General features: G+C 42.1%; 1 protein-coding gene across 10 annotated transcripts in view; it reads right to left on the reverse strand.

The window, feature by feature from the left end:
• LOC129765235 (ankyrin repeat domain-containing protein 11) overlaps positions 1-12,381 on the reverse strand; it is a 53,066-nt gene that overhangs the window by 4,853 nt on the left and 35,832 nt on the right. For all 10 annotated transcript variants that reach the window (XM_055765313.1, XM_055765314.1, XM_055765324.1 and 7 more), the window contains 2 exons: positions 4,185-5,094; positions 2,731-4,119 (listed from right to left, as the gene is read on the reverse strand). In XM_055765313.1, coding sequence (XP_055621288.1) covers positions 2,731-4,119; positions 4,185-5,094 — 2,299 coding nt within the window. The remainder of the gene's footprint in view (positions 1-2,730; positions 4,120-4,184; positions 5,095-12,381) is intronic.

A 12,381-nucleotide genomic window follows, 5' to 3' on the forward strand; every position in this document is an offset into this window, starting at 1 on the left:
CGATTTCATTGAAAAAACTATCAATCCACCAAATTGTCCGGATTTTCGTCCCATCGAGAGATATTGGGCAATTGTCAAAGGCAAACTGGAAAAATAGAGCAGAACCATAAAAAACAGCTCAAACGGAAAAGTTGAAATCATCTCAAATGGAAAATACGCTTACCAGCAGTACTGTGCAGAAAATTATTCTGTGTATCACACGAAAAGTTCGAAAATTCATCCGAACAGCTGACGAATAATTTTCATGTTTTTTCCCTTAAAGTTCTTTGAAAATCCTACAAAATGACATCCTTCCCTTTTTTGTACGTTTTTTCTATGCTATGAAATGTCCTATTTTATGCGGCCAAATTCTAACTGAAACTGGCTTTAACTGTAAAACATCACACAGCATGGAGGGGCGCCCAGGCATATGTAGCGAAAAATCGAAGGGTAATGTAAACTGACCAGACGTCCCGCGTTACGCGGGACAGTCCCGCATTTCAACAAAATGTCCCGCGTAAGATTCCGTCCCGCGAAACGTCCTGCATTTGGCAAAAGAAATGTCCCGCGATATCAATATATTTCAATATCACAATTTGATCATGTTGATTTTCTTAAATGGATGAACCTCAAAAAAAACTTTTATTTGGCAGACTGTACAAGAGCGCTTCTAATGCGTCCAAAGATTAATACGTTGAGCTGGTTTCATCGCACCGACATTAGGCTTTTTGTTTAGAGAGTGTCGACTTGAAAATGATTTTTATAAAAGTCCCCTATTGATCCGCAGGGACCAACGTTAGTCAGACAAAAAAAAATATCTTTGGTCCCCGACCTTGGTCAGGGCTTAACGTTTTAAATAAGCCGGAAGAACTAGTGTATACTCGACAGGAAGAGGCAGAGTTGTTTGATGAAGTATCGTAAATGAGGCGTTGGGCGGTCTTACGGAAGTTGGCCGGAACCTGAACCATGGCCGATGAAAAGATGTATATCGGCGTGTTATTTTACCTTTTCGTGGCTTTGGTGGTCGTCTGTCTCTCTATTTTGACCATTCGACCAAAAGCTTTCTATCGCGCGCAGCACTTCGTATTATATATCTCCCCGTTCACCATATGACTCGAAAGAAGAGCGGCCTTCACGTCTGTCAGAGAAGGACCTTCCTCGAGAACTTGATGTGAATGATATATCCGACGTCATCGCTTACCTGGGGAACGTAAAGTACCCCGTAAGGTCCCCTGCAATTCGTTGAATTCTAGCATCAAGTACGTCTCGTCTTTTATTATGAGTACGAAAAGAAGTTTTTCACTTCTTTCGCCGGGAAGAAGTTTTTTACCAGCACCTCAAGCTATTCCTTCTAGGCGATTGCCTGCGGCTCAGATACGGCCGGTCTCGTCTGACGCTTCCGCATAAAAATGTCCATTTTGGCCAGATTTTTCTCCACCAACCAGATTTTTCTAAAACATACCTGTTGGATGATGCTACCACATAAGGTAGAGCGGCATGATTTCTAGCAGAGGCATTCTTGCCATTTCGAGAGCTTCCGCCCGTTTCCGCATCTCCGCTGGAATTCTGCTGCGGTATAACAATTTTCAGCGGAGGAACCTTTGGTCCACCACCACCACTACTAAAACTCGAATCTTTATTCTGACCACCTGTATCTTCGGTCTCTCCATCACTGTCATTGTTGTTGTTAGCCGCTTTATTGGTTAACGTCGATGAGGATAAGCTTGGCGTTGGCTTATTGCTTTGGCCGGTTGCTTCGATCTCCCGGCTTAAGGAGCGGCAAAGAGACGATTTTGTAAATACCAGATCGGCTATATCTGGCGGACACAAAGTGCCTCAGGATGTCCAACTCCTTCGCTGTGGGGTGGAGCTTGCAGTATGGAAAAATCATCATGTTGCTTGTTGTGATTTTCGGGCGTAAACAAAATCTAAACCACCGAAAAATCGCAACTGAGTGCCGATACTCAGAAAGAAATAATACTGATCAGTTTAGACTCGCTAAACTATGGTTTATGTTCACATAACGTTTTGTTTTTGTGTCCCGCGTTAGACCTCTGACCATCTGGTCACTTTAATGTAATGTGATGTTGGGTGTTTCAATTTTGCGAAAACCAATGAGAGGTTATTGTTATGTACGAACAGGAGCAACTACTGACGGTGGATGTTTTTTCACTTAATTGAAAGATTAAAAAATTGCTATGCAAAATACTTGGATTTTGGCGCCCTTAAGGATCAACGCCCCCGGCAAATTCCGGGTTTGCCACCCGCACACTACGCTGCTGCTACCAGCTACTCGACGCACATGCAAATTTCGTTGATCTTTGTGATCAACCCAATTTTTGAATGTATTCTGGAGTGGCAAGCTCTAGGATATGCGTGACCACAGTGCAAGTCGGAAAAAAAACTTTGACGGAAAACCCGAACCTCCGACATGATAATGTGTGGCCACGGGAGCGTTGTACACATAAAAAATATGTGAAATGTAAACAACATCAAATGAGACCGTGAGAAGACATTTCTGTCCGCGATGAATAGTACTCAGCCGGGAACCAAAGGCATTTCGGAAAATACAGCACTAACAAAGGCGACTTATTGATCAAAATAATACATGTTATCAGTTTCTAAAATAGATAGAAACCATATCTCCATATCCAGTATGAGACTTTATATGTAACCTAATCCTACATATCTTACTTAGCACGCTACAATGAACGATAACCAAGAATTTCCCACCATTTCCCTCTCACTTACGCGGGTAGCAAATCAAAATCGTCGCTCACATTCACCATTGGCACGTGGCTCTCTTCGATAATGGGCTTAGCCTTGAACTCACACAGCAGGCTCTCCTTCATTTTCCATTCCCAGTCCATCTTCTGGACGGCGTGGAGACTTTCCGCTTCGTTGTGATGTCGGAGAAGCATAGCTTCTTTTATTTTCTCCCACTTGTCATCAACATCCTGCAGCCAGCTGAGAAACAAACGTCCATTGTACCGTGACCGAGCATTGCGATCCTTCTCCTCCTGTTCCGGTGTAATGATGTTGTACACTTCCTCGTCCTTTAGGATTGTACAAACAGAAAAGGGAAGCGATTGGTTTGCGAGGGCCCTGGCGGCACGACCGTGAACCCGAAGAATTTCCTGTTCAACGGCGAGAACAAGCTTCTCCTTCTCAACGATATGCTGCATTTTGAGTTTGTGTCGTTCTTTTTCTTGGGTTGCGAAAAGATCCTTCATCTGTACCGGGAGATTTGCAGGAGGTTGAACGTTTGGTTCTGACGGTGTCTTTCCTGCTAGTGCGTATGCACATCGATTCAAGAGATAATCTTTGAATCCTTGTGGAGGTTTCGGCTGAACCGGGAACAAACTTCGTTGTCGACGTTCAATCTGTTTACGTATGTTCAAAAACATCTGATAGCAGTTAGTAATTGGCTGATCGTGTGGGTGAACATCCGGGGCTTCATCTTTAACTTCCTTCTTCTCGTCATTGGATGCTGAAGCGGATGAAGAGGATGTTGAAGGCGTTGACGAGCTCGAAGCCGTTGTCGACGTCTGATCTTTGCTTGTTTTTATTTTCCTCTTTCTCGGATGAACTGCTGTTTCAGTAGTCGAGCTCGAACTGTTGTTATTCGATTGATTGGTTTGGTTCAAGTTTGTTCCGCCTCCACTAACGGTACTACTGTTCGTAGTAGCGGATGTTGTTGTACTACACGAAGTGGGAGGGCTTTTCGGATTGCTACCACTACTGCTCGTCCCATTCTCGGGGTCACCCTCTTTCTGATTCCCTGCGCTGGGACTAGAATTGTTGCCGTCTTTACCCTGACCTCCGGTGCTCCCACTAGTGCTACCGCCCCCGACATCACCACTGTTGGAAGCCGGGGATGGTGCAGCACTGATCTGTTGCATCTGTGGGGATGAATTATTTGATCGGTCCACCGAGCGATCACTCTGATTGTCTTTGTTACGACCGCTGCCTCCCTCGGAAGATGCGTTGCTACCACCACCTCCACGGTGACTTCGAAGTACGCGCGATTGCATCCGCTCGTCGCTGGACTTCGATGTCGCCTTTTCATCGGAACTCTTTGAATCCGAGGGACTTGCCGAGCGCGATGAGGTACTCTCTTTATCGGCACTAGAATCATTGCTGGAAGGACAAAATTAAGTGTCGTTACATTGGTTAGATTAACTGATAATCGTCATCAAACATACCTGTTGGATGATGCTACCACATAAGGTAGAGCGGCATGATTTCTAGCAGAGGCATTCTTGCCATTTCGAGAGCTTCCGCTCGTTTCCGCATCTCCGCTGGAATTCTGCTGCGGTATAACAATTTTCAGCGGAGGAACCTTTGGTCCACCACCACCACTACTAAAACTCGAATCTTTATTCTGACCACCTGTATCTTCGGTCTCTCCATCACTGTCATTGTTGTTGTTAGCCGCTTTATTGATTAACGTCGATGAGGATAAGCTTGGCGTTGGCTTAGGACTCGCGCATGGACTCTTTCGATCTAGGGCGCTCTTGCCGGTCAAACTGAGATTCTTGGAAGGTAAACCTGATGATTTACCACTTTTTTCTTGTCTCGGCGTTGCTCCTCGATTTCCGCCAGTCCCACTCTTGCTCGTCTCTTTGTTGGTTGTGTCTGAGTCCTTCCGCTTTTTTCTCTTATTATCATCCTCATTGTTAGCACCACCCGCGTTGTCTTCAGCGGCATCATTCACTTCCGAGAAAGGTCGTTTCGGGACGCCACCAGAACCGCTCCCCGTCCCCGAGCTACTGCCACCGCCTGAAGAACTGGCCACTTGAGTGGCATCACCGCCATCTCCGCCACCGCCATTGTTAGTGCTGCCCTTGTCTCCGGATGTTTTCTCATTTTTATCACTATTGCTCTCCTTCTCATCACTCGAGCTGGAGCTGGAATCTTTCGGGGTGGATTTGAACTCGTAAATGTCATCTTCATCCTTGTTAACAGTGGAGGAGGCATTCGAGCCACCCACAACATTACTGTTGGTTTCGTCGGCGTCGCTATCCTGATTGGTAGAGCTCTTTTTCCCGCTTCCACCTTCTGAGGGCTTCTTCAGCTGCTGTTGCTGCTGTTGCAGACGGTTGGATGCATTTTCTGGAAAGAGGTAAACAAAATTGTCGATTAGAGCAACTGTGGTTAATAATCTGTTTTGTGTAGAATGTTATGCGTTGATTAATTTGATTTATCTGTCGAAAATCATTTGAAAAACTTCTTTCGCTTCCACGGTGACTTCGAAGTACGCGCGATTGCGTCCGCTCGTCGCTAGACTTCGATGTCATCTTTTAATCGCAACTCTTGGAATCCGAAGGACTTGCAGAGCGCAATGAGGTACTCTCTTACCACATAAGTTTTAGAGCAGCTGTGCTCAATATTTTTTTTCTTAGGAACCATAACCCTAATTACGTGCCGCAAAAAAAATAACAAAAATAAAAAAGGGTGTATAGTAATGCTTCGAAATCCAGACGCTTAAGCGCTTACGAAAATAATTTCAATTACTGAAAAATATTGACATATCTTAGCATGAAAAATTAGCGTTCCTATAGAATTAGAAGGCCTTCATCTAAGTTATGAATCACAGAATTCCTCAAAGTCATGTTATATTTGTTCAAAATTTGAAATTTCTTTCATCGTGTTGTGATTTTAAATCCGGACACTTTATTAATCATGCTTTGAAATCCGGACACTTTTCCTTTTAAACCGGACACTTGTTTTCTTTGCAATTCTTTGAGAGAAATTATTTATTAATTATTGTATAACTTATTAACAGGTGCGTCATAAGTAGCGGGACTAAATGGAAACACGTTTGGTACCATTTTTTCAATAATTCAATTATTCATTGTATTTTTACAATATGACCACTACAAGATGGCACCATATATATATATATATATATATATATATATATATATATATATATATATATATATATATATATATATATATATATATATATATATATATATATATATATATATATATATATATATATATATATATATATATTTTCAAAATCCTATCAATATGTGTATCAAATGAAAGGGCTTGATTAGTAGAGTACAGTAATTTATGAAAAATGTAAATCCAAGATGACGGACGCTACAAAATGGCGGATTTCATATTCCCTCATAACCCCATCAATATGGGTATCAAACGAAAGAGATCGACTAGTAGAACACGGTTATTTATGAAAAATGCAAATCCAAAATTTTAAAGAAATTGTTGAACGGTTTTATTGTAGAGAAATATACTAATGATACATATAATGTACTACTAGAAGAAGAACTAAAAAATGAATAAGTAAAAAACACTTTTTAAGTTCAACGATTTCATTGTGATCAAACATAATAATAATACAGATGATTTACTAGAAGCTAGAAAATAATAAGGCAAGTAGCAGTTGGTAGTTACCATACCCCCTTTCTTCATTAATCTAGGCAATTGATGAGACAATTGATAAAATCGAGGGACATGTAACGAAACATCTAACTGTAGAAAATGGAAATCTGACGTAGCTCATTTTGAATTTGTGTACAAATAGTCAACCTCTTCATTTGATACACATATTGATGAGGTTTTGAAAAAAAAATATTTTTTTCAAAACATTTTGTGCTGGCTGCCATTTCGAATTTGCATTTTTCATGAACAACTGTGTTCTACTAGTCAATCTCTTTCGTTTGACACCCATATTGATGGGGTTCTGAAAAAATGTGCTATCCACCATTTTGTAGCGGCCGCCATCTTGGATTTACATTTTCATCAATAATTGTATTTTACTAGTTACTCATAATGATGGGTTTTTGAAAAAATGTTTTGTAGCGGCCGCCATCTTAGATTTACATTTTTTCATCAATAATTGTATTCATTTGATACCCATATTGATGGGGTTCTGAGGGAATATGTAATCTACCATTTTGTAGCGGCCGCCAACTTGGATCTACATTTTTCATGAGTATTCTACTAGTCAAGCCCTTTCATTTGATACCCATATTGATAAGGTTTGGAAAAAAAAGTATATGGCGCCATTTTGGGCTGGCGGCCATTTCGGATTTGAATTTTTCATAAATAACTGTGTTCTACTAGTCAAGCCATTTCGTTTGATACCCATATTGTTGGGGTTTAGAGAAAATATGAAATCCGCCATTTTATAGCGGCTGCCATTTTGGATTTTCAAGATAATGAAAAACGCAATTTTATAATGACTGCAGAAATAAAGGTGTGTTCCAAAACTCAGATCAATCGGTCAACAGGAAGGGGGTTAAATTTCTATTCATGTGGGAGAGCGCCACAGACAAAGTTACAAAGTTACCCACGTACATACAAAGGGGTCATATAATCGACCCCGTGCTGTATACCGAAGAGTTTTGCGGTTTCCCGGGTCGAAAATCTACTCCATACTTCATAGTAAGTCTTCTAACATACCCTTATGCAACTTCTTCAATGAGAAATTCAATCGTCAACTTTTGACCGTCCGGATTTAAAAGCATTTTCTGAATGTGCTTTTTATATCGGACATAGGTTTGTAAAATTCACATTGATTTTTGATTTTTTTACATTTTTTTGTTAACAGCTAGGTACTATGTTTGACACTAAACTAAATTGACACAATAGTTAATATCAGTCACTTTAATTCAACATGCTAAAAATGTCATGGTTTCGGCATGATATTGAATGTAATGAAAAAGTGTCCGGATTAAAAAGCGTCCGGATTCAGAAGCATCACTGTAGTCTAAGATACAACGGCATTTATAACGTAGAACTACGACATTATTGCCGGCGAGAAGAAACATTATAGAAATTTAGGAACCAAATAATTTACTACAAACATTTGGTAGCAGTAGCAAGGAGCGATGAATGAACGCTTTGCAATTAACACGTTAAGCCCCGCGTCGGTCCCTAGGGACTGACATTGAGCTTTTCGCTAGGAAATCATTGATCACTGGGACTGACAATTACAAAATAAGAAAATAAAAAAAATGGTTTGTTTTCAGATGTGTTACAATATGTGACTACTTTCTTGTTGAATTTCTGACTATTTTCTTTTTATACAATAAATATCTTTGGGAGCTGAGACCGACATTGATATTGTGCAAACACTCTTGATGTGGTCCGCATGGAAAGTGCAGCAAGGACAAAGCGTGGCTCAACGTGTTAAATGTGCTACACCCATACTCTAAACATTAAGATGTACTGTTGATTGCTCGCTGTCTAGAGCGACATTGAAACACTGAACTTGTTGAATATCCAAGTAGTTTCCTAGTATCGCGTAGCAGAATTACATCTTCATTGCTCTCAAAAGCAACGCCTCAAAGAACACGCAGAACAGTAACAGAAAATCCGAACTGAATCGGTTGTGTTGTGGTGGTAGTTTCGGCAGCAACCGCTGCGGAATAAATTTTCACTTTCTGTTTTCCACTGAAACCTTCCTTACCTTTCCTTCCTCTAATCCGGATCAGTCTTCTGAAAACATACGAAGCGCTGCGCTTGAGTTTAATTTTTATCAGCGCGCGTTCAAAGCCAACAGGTATTCTCTCTTGGTGGGAAGTGCATAAAACTCATAAACACGACAGCGCAATATGTACCCGGCGCAGAATTCAGACATTAAACGTCTCTTCTCACTTGTGTGATGCGCGCCTCATTCTACACACACACACACATACACATCAAATTCTAGCGCCCGCTTTGTCTTCGCTCGTTCTCAGCAAAGCATAAAAACAACAGCGCGTCTCCCTACGAACCGTATACGCTTGTGTGAAGAAAAATATCTCAACAGAGAGAGCAATCCAGATTCAAGCGCGTAGTATATAAATACGGCGCAGACAAAATTCAGCGTTAAACTCAGCGCAAAACTGGGCGCAAAAACGGCGCTGACAACCAAACATTTCATCTGTGTTTCGGAGCGTGCCCATTCGCCAGAGCGCATGTGTACACAAGGAGTGGGAGCTCAACTGAGTATAAAAATCTTGTTGCACATCAGCACCGAGTTGCATTCTGAAGACTGATCCGAATTTGACCTTCAACCTGGAAACTATGCCTGAATTCACGAAAAAATATTTGACGATCACATCTGACAACCCTGTTGTCAAGTGAACAAACCGAGTTTTTTATCGATTTTTTCGTTATATTCTACGGGCGAGTGAAGACCCCTGGGCACCCGGACACCCGGACGGTCGAAATGCGGCCACCGTAACACCGCAACTGGCCATTCGTAAAAGTATATTGCGAACCTTCCGCAATAGCGAATATTCCCGTTAGGAACGTCTTCGAGATGCTGAGCCGTGACGGTGATGACGATGACACTCACAACGACCTTCTGGTGTCCATCCTGATCCCGAAGACAACCACGCACCCAAATCAAAAAATGTACGTGTTCCTCCGATCGTCTTCGTCAAGAAAACCACAAAGTAGACCAAACGGGCGTTCAATTGTTTTGCTTGGAAAAGGATGGCCTCCGCAATGCTTTGGGCGCACTCAAGTCGAATAACATCGAGTTTCATACATACACTCCCGCTGCCGAGCAACCAGTCAAAGTCATCCTCTCGGGATTGGCAGTGTGCGAGATCAGGGAACTGGAGCAGGAAACGGCAGCACACGGTGTCAAGCCTACCGAGACAAGACTTTTCTCCCTAAAGACTGCAGGTTTAGAAGAGAGTGCGCTCTTCTTGCTACTTCTACTTCTTGCTAGCGGATCTAAGGAAGGTGAAGGCAATCTTCAACATCATCGTGAAATGGCGTTACTACGAACGACGAGCTACGGATGCTGAAATGTCACTGGTGCCAACAGTTCGGCCACGGCATGCGGAACTGCAACTTTGCACCAATGAGTGTGAAATGCGGCGAGAAGCACATATCGACGTCATTCTCACTCCCCAAGTAACATTCCACCCGGATCACCCGTCGTTAGGATCGTGAAAAGCTAATTTTTTTTTGATTTTTTGTAACGATACAGTGTGGATGTGGGAATTGTAACAGAAAGTTGATTGCAGAACAGGTAGAAGAAGGGGTTCAAATTTACTGAGCTCAACTTTTTCACCAAGATAATCGAAACTGTAGGCATTTCAATCCACACGGCGAATGGAGAGCTAATGGTCGCTTACTTTCCCGGTGAGAGACGGTGCTCGACCTGGACTGAATTTCGTCGAGATATTTCCAGTATAACCAGAAAGGCTGCACATTTCTTCGTGGTGGGCGACCTCAATGCACGCCATCATTACTGGAACTGCTCTAAAGCCAACAAAGCTGGGAATGCTTCAGGAAGCAGCCTGTCGAAACATCTTCTTTTACTTTCTGCCCCTACGATCGTGAGCGCCCTTTGACGTTGGACTTGGTTCTGTCAAATAACCTGCTGGATATGACGAAACCAGTCAAGCTGAACGAAGTGTCATCGGATCATCTTCGAGTAGCGTTCAATATCAGCTTAACAGCTCAAATCGAAAATTTCGCCTGCTATGCACGTGCTGATTGATCCCGTTTTCAGTAGGAGGTAAATCTGAAGCTAGACCTGCTGAACCCGAACATCGCCACTCTAGAAAAAAACCACCGATATTGACGGTGCAATTGAACTCCTGACATCCGCTTTATTGCAGACACAAGCTGTATGAGTTCCGGAAGTGCAGCAACGTATCTATTCGACAGCAATGATTCCCGACCATACTGGACGGTTGATTGCACTACGTAACAAGCGCCGACGGCAGTGATACAGAAGGAAAGATCCTATCTACAAGGACATAGTGTCAGCTTCAAACAATAGAATCCCGGCAGAATGCGATGAAGTTTGAGGAAACGCAAACAATGGAAGGTGATCGCGACACGCTCTGAAGATTTCCAAGGCCATGCGCAAATCTTCTAAATATAGCCCCCATCTACGTCAAGGTGATACGATAGTAGCATCCTCATCCGAGAAAGCAAAATTAATAAACTACTGATGATAAACTGTTCATCAGGGATAATACCAGAGAGCTTTCAGAAAGGGCATCCGATCCTACTGGTTGGACTAGTAAGGGCGGCTCGAAGCACTCTCGCACATGGCAGATCTTCGGGCATGGTCCACTGAGATGTCGAGAAGGCGTACTACTCCGTTTGGAAGGAAACCATTTTGCATAAGATGCTTCAAGGAAACTTCCCTTATTCATCCTAAAAATCATCCGTTCCTTTTTGATGAACCGCTCATTTCATGTTGTAGTCAAATGCCAATCATCAGACTCAAAAACCGTGCCCTTCGGAGATCCACAAGGAGCTGTTCTTAGCCCCACTCTGTACAACATCTTCACAGCCGACCATGTGATGGTTGATGATGTTCAGTATTTCCTGTTCGCTTACGACACCGATGCGATGAAGCTTCGAACTCAGACCCAGTGATAGTTATTACCAAACTGCAAGCGGCTCAAAATGCTATTGAAGACTACCAAAAGTGATGGAAATTCAAAATCCACGCTAATAAATCTCAAGCAATATTCTTCATGCGGAAACGGAGCCCACGGAATCTACCTCACAGTCAAATCACCGCATGTGGGCAACAAATTCCATATTCGGATAACGTGAAGTATCTAGGTCAAACCTTGGATCGGAAGTTGAATTTTGCTATCCATATAAAGAACTCCCTGAGAAAATGCGACAAGCTCCCAAGAACCCTCTATCGGCTCATTAAAAGGCGCTCGCATCTCGATAAAAGCTCGAAGTTGCTGCTGTACAAAACGGTGTTCAAACCACCAATGATGTTTGGATTTCCTGTTTGGCATGACGGCGCTGCTTCGCTACAAGTGAAGCAAAACTGGCTTCTGAAAATGATGTTAGATTTGGATCCATTCCATCCAACCGAGGACCGAGGATATGGAAGAAATTTGAATGGTTTCAGCGAATACTCCCCAAATTCTGGATGCACGTCACCAAGCCCATTGCTGGAGCGTTTGACGCCATAAAACTGTGATATTGGGATAACAAATTTTAACTTTCCTTATACTATCCCCTAATAATTTCGCAACAATATAAGTTTTTTTTTGTAAATTTTCCTTCAAATGGCAAATAGCTACTCCAACGGTCCAACTCAGTGCTCTTAGAATTATCAAGTTGTTGAAAGTTATTCCATAACTCAGCTGATGTACTTTGAAACATTATGTATTGTTAAATCGAAGAAATATAAATTGAATTGAATTGAATTGAATAATTGTCGATCAGATGAAAGTCATCAATGAGTCATTCACGATTTATCAGTCATCCAGGGAACGAGGCTTTCCAAATGGCCTTCCACAAAGACGAGTGTTTAGTTCAGTTTCCCAAATTGGTCCTGCTCACGGCTAGAGACAAATTAACTGAGAAATTTGAAAGCCTCTACAAATTAAAACGTCATGGTATTCATCACCAATAAATCTGAACATGTTCCTAAAT

This window comes from Toxorhynchites rutilus, chromosome 2, assembly GCF_029784135.1.
Source record: "Toxorhynchites rutilus septentrionalis strain SRP chromosome 2, ASM2978413v1, whole genome shotgun sequence".
Classification (NCBI taxonomy): Eukaryota; Metazoa; Arthropoda; class Insecta; order Diptera; family Culicidae; genus Toxorhynchites; species Toxorhynchites rutilus.